This window comes from Phacochoerus africanus, chromosome 4, assembly GCF_016906955.1.
Source record: "Phacochoerus africanus isolate WHEZ1 chromosome 4, ROS_Pafr_v1, whole genome shotgun sequence".
Taxonomy (NCBI): domain Eukaryota; kingdom Metazoa; phylum Chordata; class Mammalia; order Artiodactyla; family Suidae; genus Phacochoerus; species Phacochoerus africanus.
Genome location: NC_062547.1, coordinates 140,005,909 through 140,032,792, shown reverse-complemented (window position 1 = coordinate 140,032,792; position 26,884 = coordinate 140,005,909). Strand labels below are relative to the sequence as shown.

The 26,884-nt window shown below is 38.3% G+C and overlaps 1 protein-coding gene across 9 annotated transcripts in view; it reads left to right on the top strand.

Annotated features, from left to right (window-relative positions):
* Positions 1 to 26,884, top strand: part of FAM13B (family with sequence similarity 13 member B) — a 94,120-nt gene that overhangs the window by 15,307 nt on the left and 51,929 nt on the right. For 5 of the 9 annotated variants that reach the window (XM_047778705.1, XM_047778699.1, XM_047778700.1 and 2 more), the window contains exons 2-8: positions 1,592 to 1,758; positions 3,348 to 3,539; positions 3,966 to 4,178; positions 10,784 to 10,961; positions 11,267 to 11,408; positions 16,115 to 16,210; positions 18,930 to 19,087. In XM_047778705.1, coding sequence (XP_047634661.1) covers positions 3,383 to 3,539; positions 3,966 to 4,178; positions 10,784 to 10,961; positions 11,267 to 11,408; positions 16,115 to 16,210; positions 18,930 to 19,087 — 944 coding nt within the window. In that variant the 5' untranslated portion in view covers positions 1,592 to 1,758; positions 3,348 to 3,382. The remainder of the gene's footprint in view (positions 1 to 1,591; positions 1,759 to 3,347; positions 3,540 to 3,965; positions 4,179 to 10,783; positions 10,962 to 11,266; positions 11,409 to 16,114; positions 16,211 to 18,929; positions 19,088 to 26,884) is intronic. The other 4 variants (XM_047778706.1, XM_047778704.1, XM_047778701.1 and 1 more) reach the window with 2 other exon arrangements.

Here is a 26,884-nt window from a genome sequence, read left to right as displayed (position 1 = left end):
CTGTCGTGGCTCAGTGGAAACAAATCTGACTAGCATCCATGAGGAAGTAGGTTCGATCTCTGGCCTTGCTCAGTGGGTTAAGGATCTGGCGTTGCCGTGAACTGTGGTGTAGGTTGCAGAGGTGGCTCGGATCCTGCGTAGCTGTGGCTGTGGCGTAGGCCAGTGGCTACAGCTCCAATTCAGCTCCTAGCCTGGGAACCTCCATATGCCATGGGTGTGGCCCTAAAAAAAAAAAAAAAGACAACCCTCCCCCCCACAAAAAAAAACAAGTACACCAAACCTAAAAAGCCATTTTAGTGATGTGTAGAACCTGCCTCTGTCAGACTCATTTCTAATGAGTCTTCATTTATTGTACATCAAGCAGATTCCCCCATTGTCATTAGAGTATCAACCTGACTTTTAACGTAAGTTCGTTAAACATCTTATCTCTGAAGTTAACCTCTCTAAAGGATCTTCCATAACTTGAATTGTTCTTCATATGTATAGACTATGTATTTTAGCAGGCATTTCGAGATGTTTTGAAAGTAATCATCTACTAAATTTGTTGTGGGAAAGTGACTTTCCTTCCCCTTGTTTTTTTTTTTAATTTTATTTTGTTTTTTTTTCTTTTTATTTTTCCTTTTCCTTGGTTTTTAATGTTCCTCCTTGGAGGTATATATTACTATTAAGACATTTTTTAAAGCCACACTGAATGGAAATACTCTTCTCCTTACTTCACCTCTCTTGAGTAGAGACTTGACGTTTAATGAGCTTTTTAATGGATTTTTAATAGATTATTAGAGTTTACAGAAGATAAGAGCAAATATTAAACACATTGCCAAACAGATTTTTTCCCTCTCTTCTGTTTCACTGCAACCTATTTTGCTGGTCTTTTAACATTATGCAAAGAAGAGAGAGGAAGTTGATTTTCTTTCCAACACACACATGTGTTTTCTAAGTGAAATGTAACACGTGTATAGGTGTTATTTTGTATAAGGAAACCTACCTAGCCTTAGAGACCTGGAGGTTTTTCTGGGTTGCATCTGCAGAATGATGGAGTTGATATTTGAATATGTGCCTTTCTAGTTCTATTAACTGCTCTTTTCCAACATGTGCTATTGCCTCTCCAAAACAGAAAGCTCAGAATACTGTGTTCTTGCTAACACAATATTTGTTGTATACAAAGAAAAGAGTAAAGTGTGTAAGTGTAGTTCCAGGCTTAAAGTCATTTTTTTCACTCTTTGATCTAAAAATACTTACATGTTTAGTTCAGAGTATATGCAAATGGAATGGGACTGGGTGGGATGTGTTTGGGTGAGCAAATGAAGGGTCTTTTGAGGAAAAATGGATTATTTGAATGGTGTAATGCCTGAAGAGGTGTACTGTCAGAGATTGTCCTGTGTAATTCCTTTGTTTTTAGTAGAAAGATTCATATCCATGTTAGCCATCATAATTTGAAATTTTGCTTCTAACTAGGTCACAGACAAGTTTTTTTTAAGGCGAAAGAATACTTTTTAGTAAAAGCACCTAAATGGACGTCTCTGCTTATTCTAGTGTCTTCTCACAGTTGAGGATACAGTGGGAAATTAAAAGAATTGTTTTTTTCTTCTAGATTAACTGCTGAAGTACTGATCGAGTTCTGCGTTTCTTCAATGAGGAACTACAGGCTGATCTTCTGCCATAATCTCAAACAGCCATAAATGACAAAAGAATGCTTGCTCAGTGAGGGTAGCTGGTGCAGAAGCCATTTTTTAAACTTAGGTGTTTAAGTACTCGAAGGTAAGTTTTCACAGTAGTAACTGTCCCATACTTACACATCCACAGAGATTTTGGAATTTATCTCCTGTTGCTGCTACTGGATTGTTAACTTCAGTCTTTGCAGTTACTAGCTGGCATCAGACGTGTTAAGGAATGGATTTTGCTTGGCTGAAACTATTTAAATTTATGGCATTTCCTGCCCTGAGTTAATTTTTGTTTCTTTAAGTTGGATGGATTTGTTTCCCAGTCACAGTGTCTCTTGACCCAGTGGGTACGTCTGTTTTATATATATACATATATATGTGTGTGTGTGTGCGTGTATTATATTATACATAATATACCTTATTTGTGTAAACTTTAGAATATTGAGGAGGTTTTTTTTTTGTTTTTGCTTTTTTTTGGGGGGGGGGCTCTATTACATTTCTTTAGTAGTGTGAAAGGAATCGTTTCCCCTGGGATGATGAAAAAAGTCCAGTTGGTGTCATTTTGTTTATTATCAACTTTTGAAAAAAGCTTTTCTTTAAAAATACTTCTTTCCCCAAAGAAAGTAATAATGATTATTTTAGTAGATAAATTTTTCTTGGGATAACTTATTCTTTGATGCTTCAGAAATTGGAAACATTGTTTTTTTTTCTTTTTTTTTTTGTCTTTTTGCCATTTCTTGGGCTGCTCCTGCGGCATATGGAGGTTCCCAGGCTAGGGGTTGAATCAGAACCATAGCCTCTGGCCTATGCCAGAGCCACAGCAACTCGGGATCTGAGCTGGATCTGCAACCTACACCACAGCTCACAGCAACTCCGGATCCCTAACCCACTGAGCAAGGCCAGGGATCGAACCTGCAACTCATGGTTCGTAGTTGTATTCGTTAACCACTGAGCCATGACGGGAACTCCATAAACATTGTTTTTTTCTCATTGCTTCTTTATTGATCACACAAAGTTAAGACAAGCAGTTTATTTTTTTCTGAACTAGACCGACTGTAGGCATTTTTGTTTTGAATAATTATGAAATAGCAGGATTGATTAAAGAACATTTTCATTGAAAGTCAATGTCCAGAACTGAAAATTTTCCTTTGTTTATAAAAACATATTAAGCCTGCTTTGTCATATAGAAATAAGACCTGGTTAACCTTTTTCTTATCAGCCTGTCATATTTTAAGAAATGATTCTCTCCTTGTTTGGGTGATTATGAATTGAGTGGTTAGACGAGCTTCATATAGCAGAGTCCAGAAATGATCAGGTTGGCTTTTTACTTGTGTCATTAATAAAATTGGTCAGTAATGGTCCTATAGGAGCAAAAATTGCCTCTTAATTTATCTTTGGTACATGAATGTCCTCTGCTAAGTTTAATGATTAATTTTGCCATTGCTTGATAAGTATGCAAATGCTAAAGGGAACATTCAGAACTAACTTCACATGGTAGAGAAAATGCTTAGATGATTGTATTAAACTTTATTTGTAGAGCACACTGTGGGCCTAATTACTGGAACATGTTTAATAGATGAGAACACATTTCAGGTGTAAAGCCTTTTCCTTTAATGTATATTTAGTCATATTGCCACCTGTTAATCATTATAGTTTTTTTTTTTTTTTTTTCCTTTCATTTGGCAGAAAAGACAGCTTTGATTTCTGGCTGCAAAAAAGATATGAGGAAGAGCTCCTCCCCTTCCTTGAGTAACTGCAACTCCGTTCTTGCTAACAAAATATTTGGAATTCCACTTGATGAGCTGCAGCAGGGAGGACATCCAGACAATGAGGTTCCGTTCATAGTCCGCCACGTAGTGGACTATATTGAGGAACATGGTATATATTTCCTTACTTTGAGGGCTAGCCTTTGTTTTAATAAACACAATCCCTTTTTGACCTCAGATTTTTTTTTTTAAGTATTCAACATCCAAAGTATAGTGAGAAAAACAATAGAAATTCTTTTCAACATTTTAGTGTGTCTTTTACTTAAAGTCATATACTTAGAAATACCCAGCTTAGAGCATATGTTGGTGGGAGGGATGAGAGTATTTTTAGTGGATACTAGAGGGTGGGATAAAATAGAGTATCCCTCAGGACATAGATAGTATATATCTCTAGATGTATAATTTGAGGGTGTTCAGCCCAACCAGGGGAGCCAAGAATGGCTTTCCAAAAGTATGAATATTTTAAGTTGATTGGAGAATGAATATATATGGTAGTTGAAGCTGAAGTTTATTTAATTTTTGCCTTGAACTAATGTAGGAGGTCTGGAGCAACAAGGACTTTTTCAAGTCAATGGAAATGCTGAGACAGTGGAGTGGCTTCGGCAGAGATACGACAGTGGAGAAGAGGTGGATTTGGTTAAGGAAGCAGATATTCCCTCAGCTATTAGTCTTCTTAGATTTTTCCTTCAAGAACTTCCTGAACCTGTTATCCCTGGCAGTTTGCATATTCACTTGATACAGCTTTCTCAAGGTAACATAATTTGAATCTTACAAATCAGTCATATACCATTAAATTTCACAGTCTCTTACCTTTTAGAAATCTTGATATAGAGGCAGTAATTATAGTAATTCTAAGATTGATTTCTTAACTTCCCATTTGGAGACATATGCTCTTTGCAGCTATATTGTCTAATTCAGGGAATGGCAACGTCTTAGATTCCTCCAGTGCTGTTTACTTCTTATGGTTGGTCTTAGCATGAGGTATAGGGTGATAAGGAGAAGGAGGAAAGGCAAGAGACAAGAACAAGGAGTAGGAGGGGGAAAAAGGAAGGAAAAAAAAAATGCGTGTGGCAGAATGTCCTATAATAGCCACTGGTGTTGTTTAGTGGTGATGTTACTATGTTTATCCTTGGTTTGATAGAACATCCTAGCAAAAACCAGAAGACGGGAGTTCCTGCTGTGATGCAATGGGATCAGCGGCATCTCTTCAGCGCCAGGATGTAGGTTCCATCCCCAGCCCTGCACAATGGGTTGCTGCAGCTGCTGTGTAGGTGGCAACTACAGCTCGAATCTAATCTTTGGCCTGGGAACTCCGTATGTTGCGTGGCAGCCAAGAAAGAAAAAGAAACAACTGGAAGACAGCATTGATTCTAAGTCTAGAATATACCTGAAGCTTGTTTTTAGACACCTACCTGAAGGAAATAAAATATCAAATTAGACATCAGACTCCAAGCCAAATAAAGAAATTTGATTTGTCTTTTGGTGGTGACTAAAAGTAGGGCTTAGCTGGAATTGACAAGAAAAATAAAGGTGGATGCATTCAGAAAGAAAGATAATTGAACCAAGAAGTAAGGAAATGCTTCTGTTCTTTTAGCCAAATGGTCTTCATGTGTACATGTCACATGTTTTGTCGTATGAGGAAGTTAATGAAGTTGGCATATAGAATAGTTGACCCTTTATGCATACTTTTTCAGTAAATATGTACTGTATTACTACATGATCTCCAGTGGTTGAATCCACACATGCAGAACCAAAGATTTGGAGGGCCAACTCTAAAGTTATAACAAACTTCCAGCAACATGGAGGGTTAGTGCCCCAGCCCGTGCATTGTTCAAGGGACAACTGTATTATACATTTATTGACTTTTTCAGTGATTCAGTGATTTTTTTCTGGCTTTTCTTTATATTATGGAATTTCCTCAATTTTTTGAATTGTGGCTTCTACAGAAATTCAGTGATTTTAAGAAATTATAACTACCTCCTTAATCCCTATCACTATCATAGTTGGATATTTTATGTGTTTGTGTGTATCCTTAAGCAGTATATGGTCAGAGAAGGAGGATTTCTTTTCGAGAGTATTTATCCTTCTTTTTCTTAAATTGAACCATGAGCCTAAATTAGTGGATGCCTCTTATTTATGTGCCAAGGGTAATGCAGAGATATTTTATGACCCTCTTACATATGTTTTTTTCTTGATAGCTAGATGATAGGGCTCACTTCAAACTTACTGTATTCAGGAATGGTTAGTCTGATTCAGTTTTGATTTTTTTTTTTTTTCAATTGTGCCACCTGGATCAAAGAACAGGTTTTGAAGTGAAGTGTTATCAGTGTCACCTTTTTCCAAAGTATAACTTTTTTTCTCCCAGTAAATACTGATTTTTTTGTTTGTTTTGAATTTCTGAATCCATTTCGAATTTCTTTTTTTAGAAATAGGAATTTTTTCAGATGTTTAAATTGAATCACCTAATAAGCATTTTGCACCCATTAAATATATTACGAAACTGGTGCATTAGAGTTTTTTGAGCCCTTTTTATGTCTCTCAAGCCATTCTTTTTGCTTTTATAGTGATAGGGTTCCATTTTCCCTGTATTACCTGAATTGTAAACAGGTCTTTTAAAATCCTAAGAATCAGATAATCTTGATAATCTTTATCTTTGATTGAAAATTTATAAATGAATAAGTAGAATAAGATTTAAATAAAGTCATTGCCTCTCATTGATGACACCAATCAGAAACTTTTTTGTCATGGAATTGTCCTTTTGGTTGATTTAAAAGTATGATAGCATTATGCACTGTGTTATTTAGGGAATTACAGTATACATCTTACTAATTAATTTTTATGTCAGCATTCACTTGTGAAGGAATTTAAGGCATGTAAAAATGCCTGTGGTCCATTTCTATGAAAAATTCACCATTCTACAGTCTCCACTTAAGTAACCATTAGCATATGTATGTATGTGTGCACCACACACCCATATGATACACCCATTTCTTTAATAGCTATGCAGATAGGTGTGGCAGTACTTGAGGTGATATTTACATTTCTGATATAAAAATCTATTTGTTCATCCTTTAGTTATTTTTTTGGGAAGGTGTCTAGGTCTCTGGACAAAATTTCCTCTCCATTTGTTGTAGGTAACTTAATACTTTAATTGACGTTCACAAATACATCAAATTAGTGCTTTTAAGATCATGGAGGAAGCATTTCTGCAGTTGCATTTGAGTTAGTGTATTTTAAAAAGTGGTTTTGGAGTTCCCGTTGTGGCTCAGCGGTAATGAACCCAACTAGTATCCATGAGGGCACAGGTTCGATTCCTTGGCCCTGCACAAATCTGCTGTTGCACTGTGCTGTGGTGTAGGTTGCAGATGCAGCTGGGATCTGGCATGGGTCGGCAGCTGCAGCATTGATTCGACCCCTAGACTGGGAGCTTATGTCGTGGGTGCAGCCCTAAAAAAAATGAAAAAACATTAAAAAAAATGTGGTTTTCATTTTCTGTGATAGCAGGATGTTGCAGAGTTGCATTTCTGACATCGTGTGACCTTTTATTTAAACCAGGATTTCACAGCCTTGGCACAGTAGATATTTGGGGCTGGGTATTTCTTTAGTATAGGTGACCAAGAACACTTCTGACTCGAACCCAGCCAGAAGCCAGATTGGAACTTGAACCCACATGCCTGGACTTGAACCCAGCCTAAAGCCAGATTGGGACTTTTTTTTTTTAATGATGCTTAATTTTTCCATTGTAGTTGGTTTACTAGGTTGGGACTTTTTAATTGGAATCACTCACCTGGTGTTTGGACTTACTGAGGTTCAGGTTCTTTGTGTCTCAGCAGGGAGAAACAAAGTGATAGGCATGAAGTAGATTTAAGGTAGGATGCTTGTGAGAGATACAAGCCGGCAGGCAAAGAAGCTCTGCCTTTAGGATTAGGTGGGCTACGTTTTTATAATCCAAGGAAAGTGGGGAGGGGGAAAAGACTGCCTTCTTTCTAGTTCTTTGAGTAGATGTCAGACTTATATCATTAGCTCTTCCTTTGTACCAGGTAAGAGGGTATTTAATCCCATAAAGTCAAACTAGGACTGTCATGGCACTCATTCAAATGAGCAGAAGGGTGGTAACATATGCTAAAATATGGTGAATCATCTCAGGTTTCTGTGTAATGAGGGTCCCTACTTTAGAATGTCATCTTTTCCTTACATTCCTGTCCTTGGTCCTAAGGATCATTATCTTGGGAACTCGAATGCAGGCCTCATTTTATCTTTGACTAAATGACCTAGGGCATATCTCCTGTTTTTATTTATGGTTTTATGGTTAAGCAGCCCTCCTTTGTTCCGCTGATGTTCTGCTGGTTTGAGTGATGATTAACTTACAGTGGTATCCCCAAATACCCTAGGTTTCCCTCTCTATCTCTGGTCCCCTAGTGGGACCACAGTGCAACTCCCTGTCATAGGGGCTATCCTTGAGTTTTAGGATATTTAGTAGGATCTCTGACCTCTACCCACTAATACCTCTGGTACCCTCTTTCCCCAAGTTATGACAGCCATTCTTTGCATTGTAAAATGTTTTTATCAACCATTGGTTTAGCCCATGATAGTTTTGTCCAGTTACTTATAAATTATGTTTTGGTAGGAAACACATTTCCCAGTTTTGTGAATTTGTTGTAACATTTATGTTGCAGTACTTAAAAGAATTGCTAGTCAGAGGAATTTCCTTTGATATATGCATATTTTTTCCTGGTCATGATTTAACTAGAAAGTAGGCTTAAAAGGAAAAAAAATTGAAACAGGTTTTACACACACACACACACACGGAAATGCTTCTTTGCCTTATTTGAAGACTTTAGAAGCAGCCTGGTAGGTGTAAATATTTTTGAATACTAGAAATGTTCACTAACAAAAGTAGAGCAGCATGAACAGTATTTCAAGTAAAAAACAGTATAGCCCACAGTCTTACCTAACTCCATTAAGTCAATTTTTTTTTTTTTCCTTTTTAGGGCTGCACACACAGCATATGGAGGTTCCCAGGCTAGGGGTCAAATCAGAGCTGTATCTGGGAGCCTACACCACAGCCACAGCAACGCATGGTGTGAACTGCCTCTGTGACCTACACCACAGCTCATGGGAACGCCAGATCCTTAACCCACTGAGTGAGGCCACGGATCGAACCCACAACTTCATGGTTACTGGTTGGATTCATTTCCGCTGTGCCGCAACAGGAACTCCTAAGTCAAATATTTTTGTAATCCAGCTTCTTTTTTCAGTTATTGTGTATTCAGCGTCTTTAATTTTTTTTTTGTCTTTTTTTTTGCTATTACTTTGGGCCGCTCCCGCGGCATATGGAGGTTCCCAGGCTAGGGGTCCAATTGGAGATGTAGCCACCGGCCTACGCCAGAGCCACAGCAACTCGTGGATCCGAGCCGCGTCTGCAACCTACACCACAGCTCACGGCAACGCCGGATCGTTACCCCACTGAGCAAGGGCAGGGACCGAACCCGCAACCTCATGGTTCCTAGTCGGATTCGTTAACCACTGCGCCACGACGGGAACTCCAGCTTCTTTAATTTTTATTGAACATCTACTGTATACTAGGTGCTATTCTAGATTCTGGGAATGTAGAAGTGAACAAAACTGTATAAAAATCAGTGCCATCACAGAGCTAAAATTCTGAGAGAGCATAAGGAGAATTAGAGGAGAAATAGATGATAAGCAGGATAAAAGCATGGGTATGTTAGATGATAAATGCTGCATGGCTAGAGAAGATGATATGTAGAGTTTGTCAGTGCTCATGTCGTCATAGTGATAATGTTAAGTGCTTGCATATATTTTTTGAGTTGATGTACGTGATTTTTCTTAAATAATACTTTACTGCTAAATTTAGATTATTACTTTCCTCCGATTATAGTCAAAAGACATTAATCCATAATATTACCATTAATGTTGGTAATATTATGAAATATAGAAGAATTGTTATTGGTTGCATTTTAAACTTAAACTTAGAATTGTATTATTCTGCAGAAGTGGCCAATATCATGATCATAACCTCTTACCAAGAAATTTTTTTTAACCAAGAATTAATTTTTTAAATAACTTTAAGAACTTTATTTCCCTTAGAAAAACAAAGAATGAAATAAAATTGGGTTTTCTTTCTTTCTCTTTTTTATTTTTTTATTTTTGCTTTTTTAGGGCTGCACCTGTGGCATATGGAAGTTCCTGAGCTAGAGGTCTAATTAGAGCTGGAGCTGCAGGCCTACGCCACAGCCACAGTAATGTCTGCAACCTACACCACAGCTCACTGCAATGCTAGATCCCCAGCTTTCTGAGCAGAGCCAGGGATCGAACCCACATCCTCATGGATACTAGTCAGATTTGTTTCCGCTGTGCCACAATGGGAACTCCATGGGTTGATTTTCATTTTGAAGGTATTTCTGAGAAATTACTTCTCTCAAGTGGGGTCCTCACCAATCAGAGACATTGTTACATGCCTAATTTCTGTTAATGAAAACTCATTGATAAAAACACAGGGCCTTACTCCTGGTAGTTGAAAATTTACTTGGTAAATAGAAACCAGTATCAGCTTAGAGGAGAAAAACAAATGAGAAGTGGAATTCTTTTTTGTTCTTTTAAGAATGTTGAAGAGGAAAGACCTTGTGTTGCTTCCTTGTTTTTCTACTCATTTTGATACTATGAGCTGGTTAAATTGCTTCTTGTCTTTGCTTACTGTGGTCGTGGTGGTGATTGGTACTGGGCAGTGCATTTTGACTTCTTTTTTTTTTTTTTTTTCTCTTTTGTCGTAGGGCCGCACCGGTGGATTATGGTGGTTCCCAGGCTAGCAGTTGAATAGGAACTGTAGGTGCTGGCCTGCGCCAGAGCCACAGCAATGCGGGATCCGAGTCGAGTCTGTGATCTACACCACAGCTCACAGCTGGATCCTTAACCCACTGAGCAAGGCCAGGGATGAACCCATATCCTCATGGATACTAGTCGGGTTTGTTAACCACTGAGCCACAATGGGAACTCTGCATTTTGACTTCTTGGAGTTGCACTAATTTGGAAACACAGGTACAGTCATGCAAAAGTCAGTATGATGAGAATTTAAAAAAATAGAGAATTGATGCCAGTGAGTAATAGATGAGGAAAACATCCTCCAACAGTTGAGGGATTGAGTTCCTTTTCCAGCTCTTCCACTTTATAAGTAAAATACAAAGCCCTAAGGCATTTGGCCTCTGATAGAGGAAGTGAGGAGGTTTTGAATTGTTATAGTAAAAGGGTGATGTGGGTGGAGTAATGTGAACCTGGCAGAATATCTGAGGTTTGCTTTTACTTCATTAAAAAAAAAAAACCTGTTATTATGTTTTATAGATTATAATAATGAAGATGAATTTGGAAGAAAGTTGAGGTTCCTCTTGCAACAGCTTCCACCTGTTAATTACAGTTTGTTAAAGTTTCTGTGTAGATTTTTAGCCAATGTAGCGTCACATCATGAGGAAATTTGGTCTGCAAACTCTTTGGCTGCTGTCTTTGGCCCAGATGTCTTCCAGTAAGTTTTTTAACAAATTTTTTTTGATTAAAAAATGTTTGAATTTGTGAAATAGAATCATTGTACTTTCTCCCAAGGATCATAGGTTGTCTGATGAACCATTATTTTTTATAGTAGATCTGATTAATCCTCCCAGCATTTCTGTGAACAGAGTACAAATTATGTAGGCTTTACAGATGGGAAAACTGAGGCACAGAATGATTGTATAAATTGCTCAGGTTCGTAAAGTGATTCACTGGTCGTCTTTGAACTTTACCTGTGATTGATTTAAGAACTCTCAATTCAGCTTGGACTTTTATTCTTAGTATTTACACAGATGTGGAAGATCTGAAAGAACAAGAAATAGTGAGCAGGATAATGGCTGGACTTCTGGAAAATTACTATGAGTTTTTTGAGAATGAAGAGGAAGATTTTTCATCTAATGATTTGAGTTCCATTACTGAACAGGTGAGGATATTTTAAATATTAGAGGGAATGGGTTTTTTTTTGTTTGTTTGTTTTGTTTTTCAGCCAAAAGAACCTGTGACATATGGAAGTTCCCAAGCCAGGGATTGAATCCAAGCTGCAGCTATGACCTCTGCCACAGATGCAGCAATATCAGATCTTTAACCTGCTCTGCCACAGCTGGAACTCCTGTTTTGTTTTTATGGCTGCACCCATTGCATATGGAAGTTCCCAGCCCAGGATTGAATCTGAGTCTCCACTGTGGATCATTAACCCACAGTGCTGGGCCAGGGATTGAAACCGCACCTCGGCAGTGAACCAAGTTGCTGCAATCAGATTACTGCCACAATGGGAACTCCAGGGACTCCTGTTATTGTTGTTGTCGTTGTTTTGTAAAGAATATGCTCTTGAGGACATGGCCCAAACTTAGGTGCAATTTTAAGTACTAAACTGGAAGCAGTTCTCTTTCTATATATAATCATAGGTGACACATCCATGTAGCATTTGAGTGTGATTTTTTTCTGAACAATTTCTTATTGGATAATATGGAAAAGGAATTGAAACCACAGTATATGGTAGAACTGTTGTGGCCTTTTATGTGTTTTTCTTCTGTTAACTTAAACATTATTTATTTTGTAAGAATAATGTATTTTTGTTTTTGCAAAGAAACTGCTAGCATAGAGGAATTAGGAAAGGGTGAGAATTAGAAGGTAGAGGGAAAGATTGAACACAAAGTTGACACAAACTTTTAAAAATGTATTTCATTATTAAAGTAGCAAGTCAGTGTAGCAGAGCAGTCTTTGTTATTAATGGGAAGCATCAGGAGAGTAATAATTTAGGTTGCAGATAATGTTTTAACTCTTGTGGCTCTTGAATATTAAACTCCATTTCTCAAGCAACTTCATATATTGTTATTACTGCTATGCTTTGATGGTTGAGACTATACAAGGATCCTAGTCCATTTCTTTATGAAGTGAGAATATTGATTCTGAGTATTGTAATTGACTGTAAAGCCACATTAATTCAGAGTTCTCAGGTTTAGAATTTGTGATTTAGGTCTATTCAGAGGTTTTTCTTTTGTGCTTAAGTGAAATGATGTGTCAAGCAAACTTTTATATTAAAATCTACAGTGTCATTTATATTTTGAACATGGGGTGAGGCTGATAGCTTTTTAAAATGACTAATAACTCACCTGGTTAAAAATATATAAGGTAAAATATACAGTAAACTATATATTCCTATTCTTAGTATACCCATCTCTCCCCCTTTTGGTTTTTTCTGTTTTTCCAGAGTTGCTTTATGCAAATGTAAGCACATATTTCCTTTCAGGTTTTTTTTTTTCTTTCTTTTTTTTTTTGTCTTTTCAGGGCCGCTCATGCGGCATATGGAAGTTCCCAGGCTAGGGGTCTAATCGGAGCTACAGCTGCTGGCCTGTGCCACAGCCACAGCAATGTGGGAGCCGAGCCGAGTCTTTGACCTACACCACAACTCACGGCAGTGCCGGATCCTTAACCCACTGGGCGTGGCCAGGGATCGAACCCCCGAAACCTCATAGTTCCTAGCCGGATTTGTTTCTGCTGCGCCATGACGGGAGCTCCTAAGTTTTTTTTTTTTGCCACACCCATGGCATATGGAGGTCCAGGCTAGGGGTTGAATCGGAGCTACAGCTGCCAGCCTACACCACAGCCACAGCAACACAGGATCCGAGCCACATCTGTGACCTATACCATAGCTCATGGCAACACTGGATCCTTAACCCCCTAAGGGAGGCCAGGGATCGAATGCCCAACCTCATGGTTTCTAGTCAGATTCGTTAACCACTGCGCCACGACAGAAACCCCCTCCTTTCAGTTTTTTAGACAGGAAAGTAGCATACCATTACACACTGTTGGGCACCTTGTTTTTTTAATCAGTTAACAGTATATCTTGAAGATATATTTTTTAACTTTTTATTTTTAAATTTATTTATTTTTTGACCATGACATGCAGTGGTTTGATGTGAGATCTCAGTTCCCAGACCAGGGATCCAACTCAGGCCACAGAAATGAAAGCACTGAGACCTAACCAGTATACCATCAGGGAGCTCTCTTGGAGATCTTTTATTGGAATGTAGAGAACACGTTTATTTTTACATCTATGTAGTTTCCTCTTGTATGGATGTAACATATAATTTATTTGATTCGTGTACTCGTAACCACTTGAATAGATGTTAGTACATCCTGCTTTTCTAAGAGTAGTCCCATTTTATATCTGCTTTATGATATAGTTATTAGTAGCTCCCCTTTTCACTCTCAGATGTATCCAGGTTCAGATGATAAATTATGTGGTTATACCACTTATTGGTGGATATTGTATTACTTCCCTTCCTTTGTTCTTAAAGTGTAAAGCAACATCTCTTGGAAGATAGTTTATTAAACAGATTTTCATTCATTCTTAAAGGTATTGACTCTTAATTATCTGAATTAGGAGTTTTATTTCCTGAGTAGCCCAGGTTTTATTTAAAAGGATTTCTATACTGTTGTGAACTTTATAGATAAGTCTTCTTAATATTTGGTGGTTATACCCTCCTTAGTTTTTAATGTTTTATTCATGTAAGCATTTTTATCTTTGACTTTCCTTCCTTCTTTTTCTTCTTTCCTCTTTCCTTTCTTCTTTCTTTTTGAGTATCAGTAACTTTTAAGAAAACAGTAGCAGATGCCAAATCATAACTTAAAATGTATGAACTTAGGATGGAATCAAATATATATGAGGTGAATTGAGTAGATAGAATTCATAGCCTGAATCAGTAATCCATGGAACTTTTGGCATATATATGTTTGGGGTGTGTGTATATATATATGTTGTTGCTGTTTTGGTCTTTTTAGGGCCATACCTGTGGCATATGGAAGTTCCCAGGCTGGGGGTCGAATCGGAGCTGTATCTGTCTGCCTGTGCTGCAGCTACAGCAATGCCAGATCGAGCTGTGTCTGTGACCTACACCATAACTTGTGGCAATGCTGGATCTAATCCACTAAGCGAGGGCAGGGATTGAGTCTGCATCTTCATGGATACTAGTTGGGTTTTTAACCCACAGAACCACAGTGGGAATTCTGTATTTTTTGAAAGTTTCCAGCTGTCATATACAGTTCCTGACTTAAAAAACTTGGTTAAAATAACTGACATATTTGTTCACAATTATTTTTGGTTAAAAGAAAATGACAAGAATAGGACACGTAGGTAGATATGCCTTAAACTTTTAGGCTCCTTTTGGGGGGGGTGGCTACTTCATGGCATGTGGAAGTTCCTGGGCCAGGGATTGAACCTGTACCACAGTAACTGGAGCCACAGCTGTGACAATGCCAGATTCTTAATCCACTAGGCCACCAGAGAACTCCCTATACTACATATTTTTTTAAGCACTGGGAAAACTGACTTAAAATATGTTGTGCTTGGAGTTCGTGTCGTGGTTCAGCGGTTAATGAATCCGACTAGGACCCATGAGGTTGCGGGTTTGATCCCTGGCCTCGCTCAGTGATCAGGGTTAAGGATCTGGCATTGCCACGAGCTGTGCTGTAGGTCGCAGATGCAGCTCGGATCCCACGTTGCTGTGGCTCTGGCGTAGGCCGGTGGCTACAGCTCCAATCAGACCCCTAGCCTAGGAACCTCTGTATGCCGCAGATGCAGCCCTAAAAAGACCAAAAAAAAAAAAAAGTTGTGTTTAACCTTAAATAGAACTTAACATTAACAAACACTAGGAAAAAAATGTTGAATTCTGCAGATTTGCTTGTGAATAGAAGGTATTAGCATATTGAACAGAATATGCTTAATAAACAGAGTAGTGCAGTGAGTCCTGAGAGACAGTGATGTATATTAATTATCTTGGCTTGTATTACTAATAACCAGAATCTATTTTCTTATCTGTTTTTATAATATTTTTGAATTCTAACTGGGTTGTTAAGTAATAATTTCTGAAAGTCTTTTTTAAAAACAGATTTTATAATTTAATTTGACTTGTGAAGCTGAATTAATAAGGTATTGAATAAAAGTAAAATCTCCTCAAACTTAGCATAATTTGTTTGTATTTTAAAGTTGGCATAATTTAATGCTGCTCATTTGTTATGCATTTATTTAAAGAGGTGGGCAGACCTGGTCTATCTTGGCAGTGCTTTGAGTTTTCTTCTGATTTGATACTTGAAAGAAACGAAGTTTCTTTATCACTCTGTTCTTTTGGAGGTTTATCCCATTAATGCAAGTATTTGGCTATTAAAACCTTTTCAAGGTAGATTTGAAAGCAGATTTTTTGTTTGTTTTTCAGGGCCATATCTGTGGCATATGGAAATTCCCAGGCTAGGGACTGAATCGGAGCTACAGCTGCCAGCCTATGCCACAACAACACCAGATCTGAGCCACCTCTGCGACCTACACCACAGCTCATGGCAACGCTGGATCCTTAACCCACTGAGCGAGGCAAGGGATCTAACACACATCCACATGGATCCTGGTCAGCTTTGTTAACTGCTGAGCCATGACGGGAACTCCAAAAGCAGTTTTTTTTTTTTTTTTTTTAATAGTATGAGAGAGATGACTGGAGATGTTGAATAGGGTGTGTTTGAGAAATGACCCAGAGTCAGTGGACAGGTTCTTTGTATGGGATCCTTAAATGAATGCCAATCCAGTAGAGTGGTTTGAAGATGTAGGTGATAATTATGTTTCTTTATACGTTTGAGAAGGCAGGTAGCAGCGTTCTCCACAAACTGGAGTCTGGAGAGCAGGCATTTCACGAGGCTCTAGAGAAGGGAATTACAGCAGTCAAAGAACGAAGAGATGTAAGTATGGATGAGGGTTTTCCACAAGTGGAGTTGAGGCAGCTGCATATATAGGGCAGGTTCAGAATAACTTATAAATAGAATAGTTGATAAGCAGAAGATCAAATTGACAAGAAGAGGATCAAGAAGAATTTTTGAAGATAAGGGTGGGGGTCAAAGATCATTTTAGTTTGTTTATAATTTTTACTCTTATCCAAACTAATTTAGTCATTTCTTACTGTAAAAAGTTACACTGGAAGGCCTGGTAGGAGGGGGATGGGTTGGTGGGGAGAAAAACCCATCGGCAACAGACTGTATTCATGTCATATCTTAGTTGATGATTACTGATGAAAATACTAGAGAATGTCAACTAATTTACATAAAGCTTATTGAATCAAATATAATTTCAATATAATTGGGTGTAAAGCTTTTGTAGTTACTAAAAGCTATTGATTGTAGTCACAATGTGATTTTAAAATGTATGATATGACGTATTAAGATAGCAGTACCTCTGTACCAAAAAGTTGTAGGCTGAATAAATACTCATCAAAGTTTAAATCTCTTTAGTGTTTTGGTTTTTGTTTTTTTTTTAATATTCTACTCTTATTGAGAACAATATTTTTCCTTGCTTGCATTACCAGGTAGATATTGCTTAAATATATATATATATATATTTTTTTTTGTCTTTTTGCCTTTTCTAGAGCCGATTCCTGCGGCATATGGAGGTTCCCAGGCTAGGGGTCTAATTGGAACTGTAGCCATCCGTCTCTGCCAGAGCCACAGCAACTCGGGATCCGAGCCGAGTCTGCAACCTACACCACAGCTCACGGCAACGCCGGATCCTTAACCCACTGAGCAAGGCCAGGGATCGAACCTAAGACCTCATGGCCCCTAGTTGAATACTTTAACCAGTGCGCCATGACTGGAACTCTGCTTAAATATTTTCTTGATTTTCATTAATTTATTAAATCTATAAATGGAGAAAGAAGATAATTTTCCATTTGATCCAGTGTTTCTTTTTTGTTTGTTTTTTTGACCTATTGTTTGAAATTTTCACCTTTGTTGTATATAAATCTTACCTTTCAGTTAATAGCCACTTAGGCTAGTAATTTTCAGTCTTTTTCATCACTGTTATATATGATAGGAGAGATATGAGGGATAACATTTATAATCACAACAAATTCAGTAGAATCTGCTGCATATGCTTTTCTTTTTTAGGGCCACACCACACCTGTGGCATATGGAAGTTCCTGGGCTAGGGGTTGAATTGAGGCTACAGCTGTTGGCCTATGTCATAGCCACAGCAACATGGGGTCCAAGCTGCGTCTGTGACCTACACCACAGCTCACAGCAATGCCAGTTCCTTAACCCACTGAGCAAGGCCAGGGATCAAACCCCGTCCTCATGGATACTAGTCGGGTTCTTAGCCCACTGAGCCACAATGGGAACTTCCTGCTACGTATACTTTATATATATAAATGATTCACAAATTGAGATCATTAACTGTTGTTAATATGAATTTATAGGGACTCATCTAATGACCTTGATATACCAGTAGTTGAGAATTCCTCTTTAGGTAGTTTACATAATCTCTTCATTTCTAATAAAAAGTGATGTTAAATGTAGAAGCTATGATAGATGTTATCTAGAAATAAGATAATTCCAGTTATAATGATAGCTATTATTTATTACTTATTATATGTCTATACTCCTGAAGAGTTTGCATACATTATTTAATCCTTTCGACTAGCCTTGTGAGGTAAATAGTATAGCATCTTCATTCTATACATAGGCCTGGAGAAGTTGAGGAAGTTGCCAGAAAAAGTTAATGGCACATGAGAGATATAAACATAGATCTTCCTGCCCCTAAAGCCTGGCTTTTAAGCACTTACTGTTTTATACTTGAAAGCAGGTAACCTGTGCTTGTTGATTAGGAGTGTGGTGAAATATCACAGTGTAATTACCTTTCTTCTGGTTGAAGTTTTCACTTGTGAGAGTACTCTAGCAACTATAATTGCCTGTCCATCAGGAAAAGCATTGCTGTTACATGTAGCAGTAAATTTATTCTGGGTATTGCCAGCATATTTGGCTAGAATGGACAAAGGTATATTTTTACTGCTTAGTGTTTTTAATGACAAGCATTAATTTATAAAAAATGTCAAGACCGTTTATGACTAGTTTCTTTTTTGGGATAGCTTAGCAAATATTTCTCATTTGAAAATATTTTGTTCAGAATTCCCATCATAGCTCATTGGGTTCAGAACCCGACTAGTATCAATGAGGATGCAGGTTTGACCCCTGGCCTCGCTCAGTGGGTTAGGGATTTGGCGTTGCTGTGAGCTGAGATGTAAGTCACAGACGTGGCTTGGATCTGGTGTTACTGTGGCTGTGGAGTAGGCTGGCAGCTGCAGCTCTCATTAGAGCCCTAGCCTGGGAACTTTGATTCATTTCCACTGCACCACAATAGGAACTCCATGCAGGGTTTTTTTATAGTTTGCAGACTTAGTCCTATTCCTAGTGATATACTAATGTAGTCATTACTTCCTGCTTTAAAATGTAATTTTTGGGTTTCAGTTTTACTCTAATGTGGAAAGGTTGGCAGTTCCTTACTTTGTGAGAGAAATTGGTCCTAGGAAATGAAGTGAAAATGAGTTGTATTAAAATTTTTCTTAGAAAATGTTATAATGTCAGGTAACAGTTTCATTAAATTTTAATTCTTAGTTTTCTTCTGCTTCTGTAGGTTAATGAACTTTCTGAGGAAGAAGAAGATGAAAAGCTAGAACATATAGAAGAACTTCCAGAAGAGGGTGCAGAAAAATCAGATGACATGCCAGAGGTGGTACAATTAAGGATGACTGAAGATATCCTGGAACCAAATAGTGTTACAGCATCAACAAGGTAGTATTTCAGACTTCAGTTTTTGAACATTTTGGTCTAAACGTAAATTCACTTAAGCACTGGAGTTCCTTTGGGTTGAGGATCTGATGTCGTCACTGCAGTGGCCTGGGTTGCTGCTGTGGCTCGGATTTGATCCCTGGCCCAGGAACTTCTACATTCTGTGGGCGTGGTCAAAAATAAATTCACGTAAGCACTAAATTACACAGATTGTAATGGTGTATGAAAGGTTAGTTTGTGTATGAAAAAGAAAAACAGGAAACTTCTAAAGAAACAACCTTGTTAAGGAGTTTTTAGTTATTGGTATTTGTACCTTTCTTTAAAAACATAACCTCTTCCTGGGGTTCTTATTGTGGCTTAGCGGAAATGAGCCCGACTGGTATCCATGAGGATGCAGGTTTAATCCCTGGCCTTGATCAGTGGGCTAAGGATCCAGTGTTGTTGTGAGCTGTGGTGTAGGTCACAGACGTGGCTCGAATCTGGTGTCGCTGTGGCTGTGGCATAGACCAGCAGCCATAGCTCCAGTTCGACCCCTAGCCTGGGAACTTCCATATGCTGCAGGTGCAGCTATAAAAAGCAAAAAAAAAAAAAAAAAATTATGCTCTCCACTAAGGTAGCCACTAGCTGCATGTGGCTATTTAAATTTAAACAAAATTTAGCTACATTTCAGGTGCTCAGCAGCCATATGTGATTAGTGGTTACCATAACCACTAATATAACATATATAACATAACATGGTGCAGAGATAGACCAGTTGTACTGTCACAGAAATTAAATTTGTTTAGTATTTGTAGTTATTCAGTTACTAGCAAGGTTAAGTATTTTTCAAGTGTGTGCTATTAGTAATTTCTTCTCTTTGATCATCTGTCTAGTTTTGTAGAGGATTCTCTTTCCCTCTAATACAGTCGTTTTTATATGGATTCATTGGAGATTTGATGGTAATCAGGATTCCTCAATTGCCAGTTATAGAAACAGATCCTGGTTAATGGAAAGAAAAAAGGTATTTTATTAGAAGAATGCTGGATAGGTCACAGGGTTGGAAGGAAAAGCAGAGAGAACATGGAAACTCTGAAGAATTTAGTAACAGGGTCATGAAAGAACCTCTTTAGGATGTGGTTATTGCTATGAGTACTTCCTTCCATGCGTCATTCTGCTCAAGATCACACTCCTGTGAGGTAGCATGGGAGAGGCTGGCCTAAATTGGGTCATGTGTCCATTCCCCTGCCCAAGTAGAGCTGGTTGTTGTAATTTATGCCTATATCAAGAACGTTGCATAGAGGGAGGAGCCAGTTTGCCACAGAAAAATGGGACTGTTACCAAAAGAAAAGGGCAGGCATATCAGACAGCAAAAATAGGTGTGTTTGTTTCAGAGGTCTTCAGATTTAGTGTTGATATTTGTAAATTTCAGTTAATACCTTAACATTGTATTTTAGCTTTTTATCCTCAGAAGGCACAGGGCCTAGCATATAGGGAGCTCTTAATAAACAAAGTAATTTTAGGGAATTAGTAGATACTGTATTGCATGAAACTAGAGATTGAAATTTTCATAACGTAATGTTTTGTCTTTGAGTTTTTCTCTGAGGTATCTTGAAAACATTTACTAGAAGTATTAGGTAGTCTGCTTTGTATTTCTCTTCAGAAGTAGCAATGGGAAGAAACTTAGAAACTTAAGGGAAATAAACATTAAGTGATAGCTTAGCAGTTCTCAAATATTTTGGTCTCAAACATTATACTCTTAAAAATTTATAGAGGATTCCAGAGATCTTCGTTAATATTGATTTTATGTCTGTCAGCATTTACTGTATTATAAATTAAAATAGCATAAACTGCAGGGAATGTTCTTTGTTGAGTTGTGCTTTGGGAGATGCTTTGTGTTTGTAGATGAAGTAAAGCCATTTATGATCTAACAGTTTTTTTATTGATAAATTCTCCTTTATTAGTTTTAAGTCATCCATTCTCGAACTTTTTGGTCTTATGACCACCTTACTTAATTTGAGGACCCTAAAGAACTTCTGTTACTGGGAGTTATAGCTATTGGTCTTTACTGGGAATTGAAATTGAGAAATTAATTTTTTAAAGTAATGATGAACTCAATACATGTTAATGTAAAAATTTTTAATGAAAAGTAACTGTTTTCTAAAATCTCCAAAAAGTTTCTAGTGAGAGATTTTTTTAGTGGCATTGTGTTACATTTCTACAAATCTCTAATGTCTGGCTTAGTAGATAACAGCTCGATTCTCATATTTTCTTCTGCATATAATTTGTTGCCATATGTATTTTGGTTGAAGTATGTGAAAAAGTAGTTGGAAAACTGTGGAGAATTTTTATAGCCTTTTCAGATAATTGTGTATATTCTTTAAGAGTACACCGAAATTTGATAAGTGGTAGTTTCTTAAAAGCTAATTGTAGTGTGGACCCTTAAAGCATATCTCAGTTTTTCACACACTGGTCCATTGGTCTGTTTTGTACTTTGAAAGAATCTTTTAGCTATGCTTGATTTTGTAATATGGTATATTGGTCATTTGGAAAATACCGCCTCAACTGAATTATTCAGAGTTTCGAAATAGTGATACATTTTGTTACCTAATATCAAACGTATATGCTTTAATATCACCATTGATGGTATAAAAAATATCTTTAAGTATTGGGATGCTATTAAGCTTATGGTGGAGGATACAGATTTTCCAGAATTCTAATTTTTGCTTGAAAACCCAAATATTATCAGCACTGTCAGTCGTGGTCATTTTTGAGAAAATGTCTGCTAACCAAAGTTTGTCAGTCTGTCTTTCAAGTAAAAATGAGTTTTCCATGATACAAGTTCAGCTCTCAACTCGAACAAGACAAGCATTATACTAAGCTCTGCAGCAGAGTTGCTTTGTGTGTGCTTCCTATTTTGTTACACCAGATTGAAAAAGAAGTGTACTCAAGAGCTGAGATAAAATTAATAGTATGTATTACTTCTTTTTTTGTTTTTGTTTTTTGTCTTTTCTAGGGCTGCACCCGAGGCATATGGAGGTTCCCAGGCTAGGGGTCAAATCAGAGCTGTAGCCGCCGGCCTACGCCAGAGCCACAGCAACTTGGGATCCTAGCCTCATCTGCGACCTACACCACAGCTCACAGCAACGCCAGATCCTTAACCCACTGAGCAAGGCCAGGGGTCAAACTTGCAACCTCATGGTTCCCAGTTGGGTTCATTAACCACTGAGCCATGACGGGAACTCCATGTATTACTTCTTTGTCCAGGACTGGCTCCTTTAAAGAAAATCACAAGTGGGTAGTGATGAAGAATGCATTGCCCATGTACAGTTTGGTACTGTTTGCCTGGACTTGAGCTGAGACCCCAGGCATTTTTTTTCTACCATTGTTTTGCATCATCCTGCAAATATTATGAAAACAGTTTTGATCTTTTGGTTCACTGACCACCCTTCAAAAACTAGTGGTTTAAATATTTGTGTATGAGTTGTATTGATTGACCTATTTTTGCACCTGTTATTTCTGTACATTGTTTGCCAATAGCCATATTTCTGTGAGATGTGAGATGAGGTCAGAGTAGAAAATGGTGGAATTTAGGGTCTGGGTAGCCACAGGTGCTCAAAAGCGTGAAGTTTGATTGCTTCTGAGGCTTGGTCTTATCCATGAAGTTCATGAACATCTCAAGCTTGTACCTTGTAGATGAAAAATTATTGCTTTATAGTTCCCATGGTGGCTTATTGGGTTAAGAACCCAACATAGTGTCCCTGAGAAAGTGGGTTTGATCATTGGCCTCACTCAGTGAGCTAAAAATCCGGTATTGCCACAAGCTGTAGCGTAGGTCGAAGATGTGGCTTGAATCAGTGTTGCTGTGGCTGTGGTGTAGGCTGGCAGCTGTAGCTCTGATTTGATCCCTAGCCTGGAAATTTCCATATGCTTTGGGTGCGGCAATGAGAAGAAGAAAAATGAAAAGAAATGTTGGATGGGAAAAAGTAGAATTTATGCTTTGGGTCATAAGATAATTTTATTAAAGTAAAATATTTGTTGAAGTATCAGAGCATAATAATTATTGACTAGATATCTTCCTCCTTCCCATTGCCCTGAAAATCATGCATTTGATACCCTAAAAACTTGGGTTTTTTATAACCTATTGAGTAACTTTCTAATAGTGAGGAATCTTTCAGTTTACTCTTTTTTTAAAAAAAATTATTTTTATTTTCTTTTTCGGCCACACCCTTGGAATATGGAAGTTCCCAGGCCAGGGATGGAATTTGAGCTGAAGCTATAGCTACATCCTTGCCAGATCCTTAACCCACTGCACTGGGCCGGGGGTCAAACTGGAGCCTCCACAGAGATAAACTGGATCATTAACCCACTGTACCATAGCAAGAACTCTCATCTTCCAGTTTACTTGTCATAGGTGTAGCGTATTCCCAAATTGATGTGAAAAGTAAAGAAATGGATTTTGCTTTTGACTGGAAAAGGGATATGTGATTTTTGGTGTTGTTATATTTATGTGTGTGTGTGTATTAAAAAATATTTATGTATTTATGTGTTTTTTTAAACCACAGTGTGTGTGTGTGTGTGTATGTTTGTTTGTTTGTTTGTTTGTTTGTTTTGGCTGCTCTTGTGGCATGTGGAAGTTCTGGGCCAGGGTTTGAACCTGTCCTGCAGCAGCAACCCAAGCCATGCAGTGGCAGTGCTGAATCATTAATCTGCTATGCCACGAAAGGACTCTGAAACCAATTATTCATTTATTTATTGTTGATTTACAATGCTGTGGTAATTTCTGCTCTACAACAAAGTGATTCACTTACACATGAATTTTGGGTAGAGCTCCCTGTGCTTTAGAGCAGGTCCCTGTTGGCCAGTCATTCCATATACGACAGTGTGCATATGCCAGTCCCAAACCCCAAGTCTGTCCCTGCCCCCCTCTCCCACCTGTCCCCTTTGGTAACCATAAGTTTGAAACCACAGGGCTTTTTTTTGCCTTTTTTTGTCTTTTTGTCTTTTAGAGTCGCACTGTGGCATATGGAGGTTCTCAGGCTAGGGGTCTTATCGGAGCTACAGCTGCCGGCCTACACCATAGCCACAGCAATGCCAGATACAAGCCGCATCTGTAACCTACACCACAGCTCTCAGCAGCGCTGGATCCTTAACCCACTGAGCAAGGCCAGGGATTGAACCCGCAACCTCATGGTTCCTAGTCAGATTCCCTTCCGCTGCACCACAACAGGAACTCTCCAGTTTTTTGTTGTTGTTGTTGTTTTGTCTTTTTTCTTTTGAGGGGCTGCACCCAAGGCATATGGAGGTTCCCAGGCTAGGGGTCTAATGAGAGCTGTTGCTGCCAGCCTTCGCCAGAGTCATAGCAATGCCAGAGCTGAGCCGCATCTGCAACCTATAGCACAGCTCACGGCAACATCAGATCCTTAACGCCCTGAGTGAGGCCAGGGATTGAACCCGCAACCTCATAGTTCCTAGTCGGATTTGTTTCTGCTGCGCCATGATGGGAACTCCTGATACCATAATTTTTTAAATGGCCATTTTGGTGGGACTCTGGCATGAACTATCCTAATTTTAGATTTGAAAAATTTACTATTAATGCTTTTCTGAAAATGGATAATGAGTAAATAGTAGTACTCTACTATGCATCTGTTTTAGCAATGTTGTATTTGTCATAGTTTATATTTTTTAATATGGTAGTGTGATTAATGAAAACAAACAGATTGGCTTTTCTGCTTTACACTGGGTTTAGGTTTAACTATTTATGTAAGAGTTCCAGACAGATTCAAAATTTTTTGTCCCCCTTTTACTACCTCCTGCCAAGTTGTACAGTACTTGTGAAAAAGTTTGTAGACTGTTGATTGGGTCCCTCTTCATGCTGGATTCTGCTTCCATTTAGACCACAGCTCGGATTGCTCATAAGTTTTCATAAGCCCATTACCATCTTTTATGGTATTCGAAGTTGCTTTACTGGATGTTTTTGTTAGGAGATGCCAGTGTTCAGAATGGCTTGCAGGGCTCTATTGCAAGTAAAGCGATTCTTACCAGATTTAAGTGAAAGCAGGGCACCAGTACTTTTATTGAGGTGTTGTTTGTTATATTAAATATTTGCATTTGGAAAATTAAAATAATAGTAGTTCCTTATGATAATTTTATTTGAATTACAGAAAATTAGTAATTGAAATAAATGACTGCAAGATTGATTTTGTGTTCTCAAGATTGTATGACTCTAGGCAGATTGAAAAATAGAGTTAACAGCAGAAGGGAGAAAAAAAGGTCAGGGAATGACTACAGTCTTTAATGTTAATACTTGATTGAAGCCTAAAATACATGTGATCCTCGTGATTTATTGTTTGTCCTTTTAGTCTAGTCTTCCTTGTCTGGTAGTTTAGTGAAAATAACTAGCATTTTTGGATCGTCTTTATGGCTTTAAATTTATCAGCGTTTATGTTTGTGTGTGTTTTTTTAAATTAGAACTCATATCCTTATGGTACTTATGTTATTTTGCTTCTGCTGCAGGTGCATAACTATATTGATAAATCTTTTTTATAGCCATACTGTGTGTTAGCCCTGGTTTGTACATAAATGCTTTACTGTCTACAGAACTTGGCAAAAGTCTGAAAATAAAGAATAATTAAATTCTTTGAAATCTGAAAACTAAATCAGTCTTTTGTCCTTCAGAAATTCAGAGAACAGTTTTGTTTTTTGTTTTTTTGTTTTTTTTTTGGCTTTTTGCCATTTCTTGGGCCACTCTCGCGGCACATGGAGGTTCCCAGGCTAGGGGTCTAATTGGAGCTGTAGCCACCGGCCTACGCCAGAGCCACAGCAACGCAGGATCCGAGCTGTGTCTGCAACTTACACCACAGCTCACGGCAACGCTGGATGGTTAACCCACTGAGCAAGGGCAGGGATCGAACCCACAACCTCATGGTTCCTAGTCGGATTCGTTAACCACTGCGCCACGACGGGAACTCCCAGAGAACAGTTTTATAGTCAATTTTGTAGCCTCAGTCTGACTCAGTAAAGTACAAAATCTGTTAATTTGGTTTGCTTACTGTGGCTATTCGGGGTGGTAAAAAGGCCCTTCCTTATTCAAAGCAGCTGTTTATTTGATTGTCGTAGCCTATTCTTCAGGGCCAAAGAATCTTTACTTTTTTTTTTTTTGTCTTTTTGCTATTTCTTGGGCCGCTCCCACAGCATATGGAGGTTCCCAGGCTAGGGGTCGAATCGGAGCTGTAGCCTTGGGCCTACGCCAGAGCCACAGCAACGCGGGATCCGAGCCACGTCTGCAACCTACACCACAGCTCACAGCAACCCCGGATCATTAACCCACTGAGCAAGGGCAGGGACTGAACCCGCAACCTCATGGTTCCTAGTCGGATTCGTTAACCACTGCACCACAACAGGAACTCCAAGAATCTTTACTTTTATACTAATAATCTAGCTTGCTAATTTCTTTATATATATATATATATATATATATATATATATATATATACTTTTTTTGGGGGGGGTCTTTTTAGAGCCGCACCTCAGGACATGGAAGTTTCCAGGCTAGGGGTCGAATCAGAGCTATAGCTGCCGGTCTACACCACTGCCACAGCAACACTGGACCTGAATCATCTCTGCAACCTACACCACAGCTCGTGGCAATGCCGGATCCAACTCACTGAGTGAGGCTAGGGATGGAGTGGAACCCCATCCTCATGGATACTACTCGTGTTCATTACCGCTCAGCCTCCACAGGAACTCCTATATATACATTTTAAATTTAATTCCTGTAGCATTTAAAAGGGGTAGGAAACTGAAACATCAAATCTTGCCTAC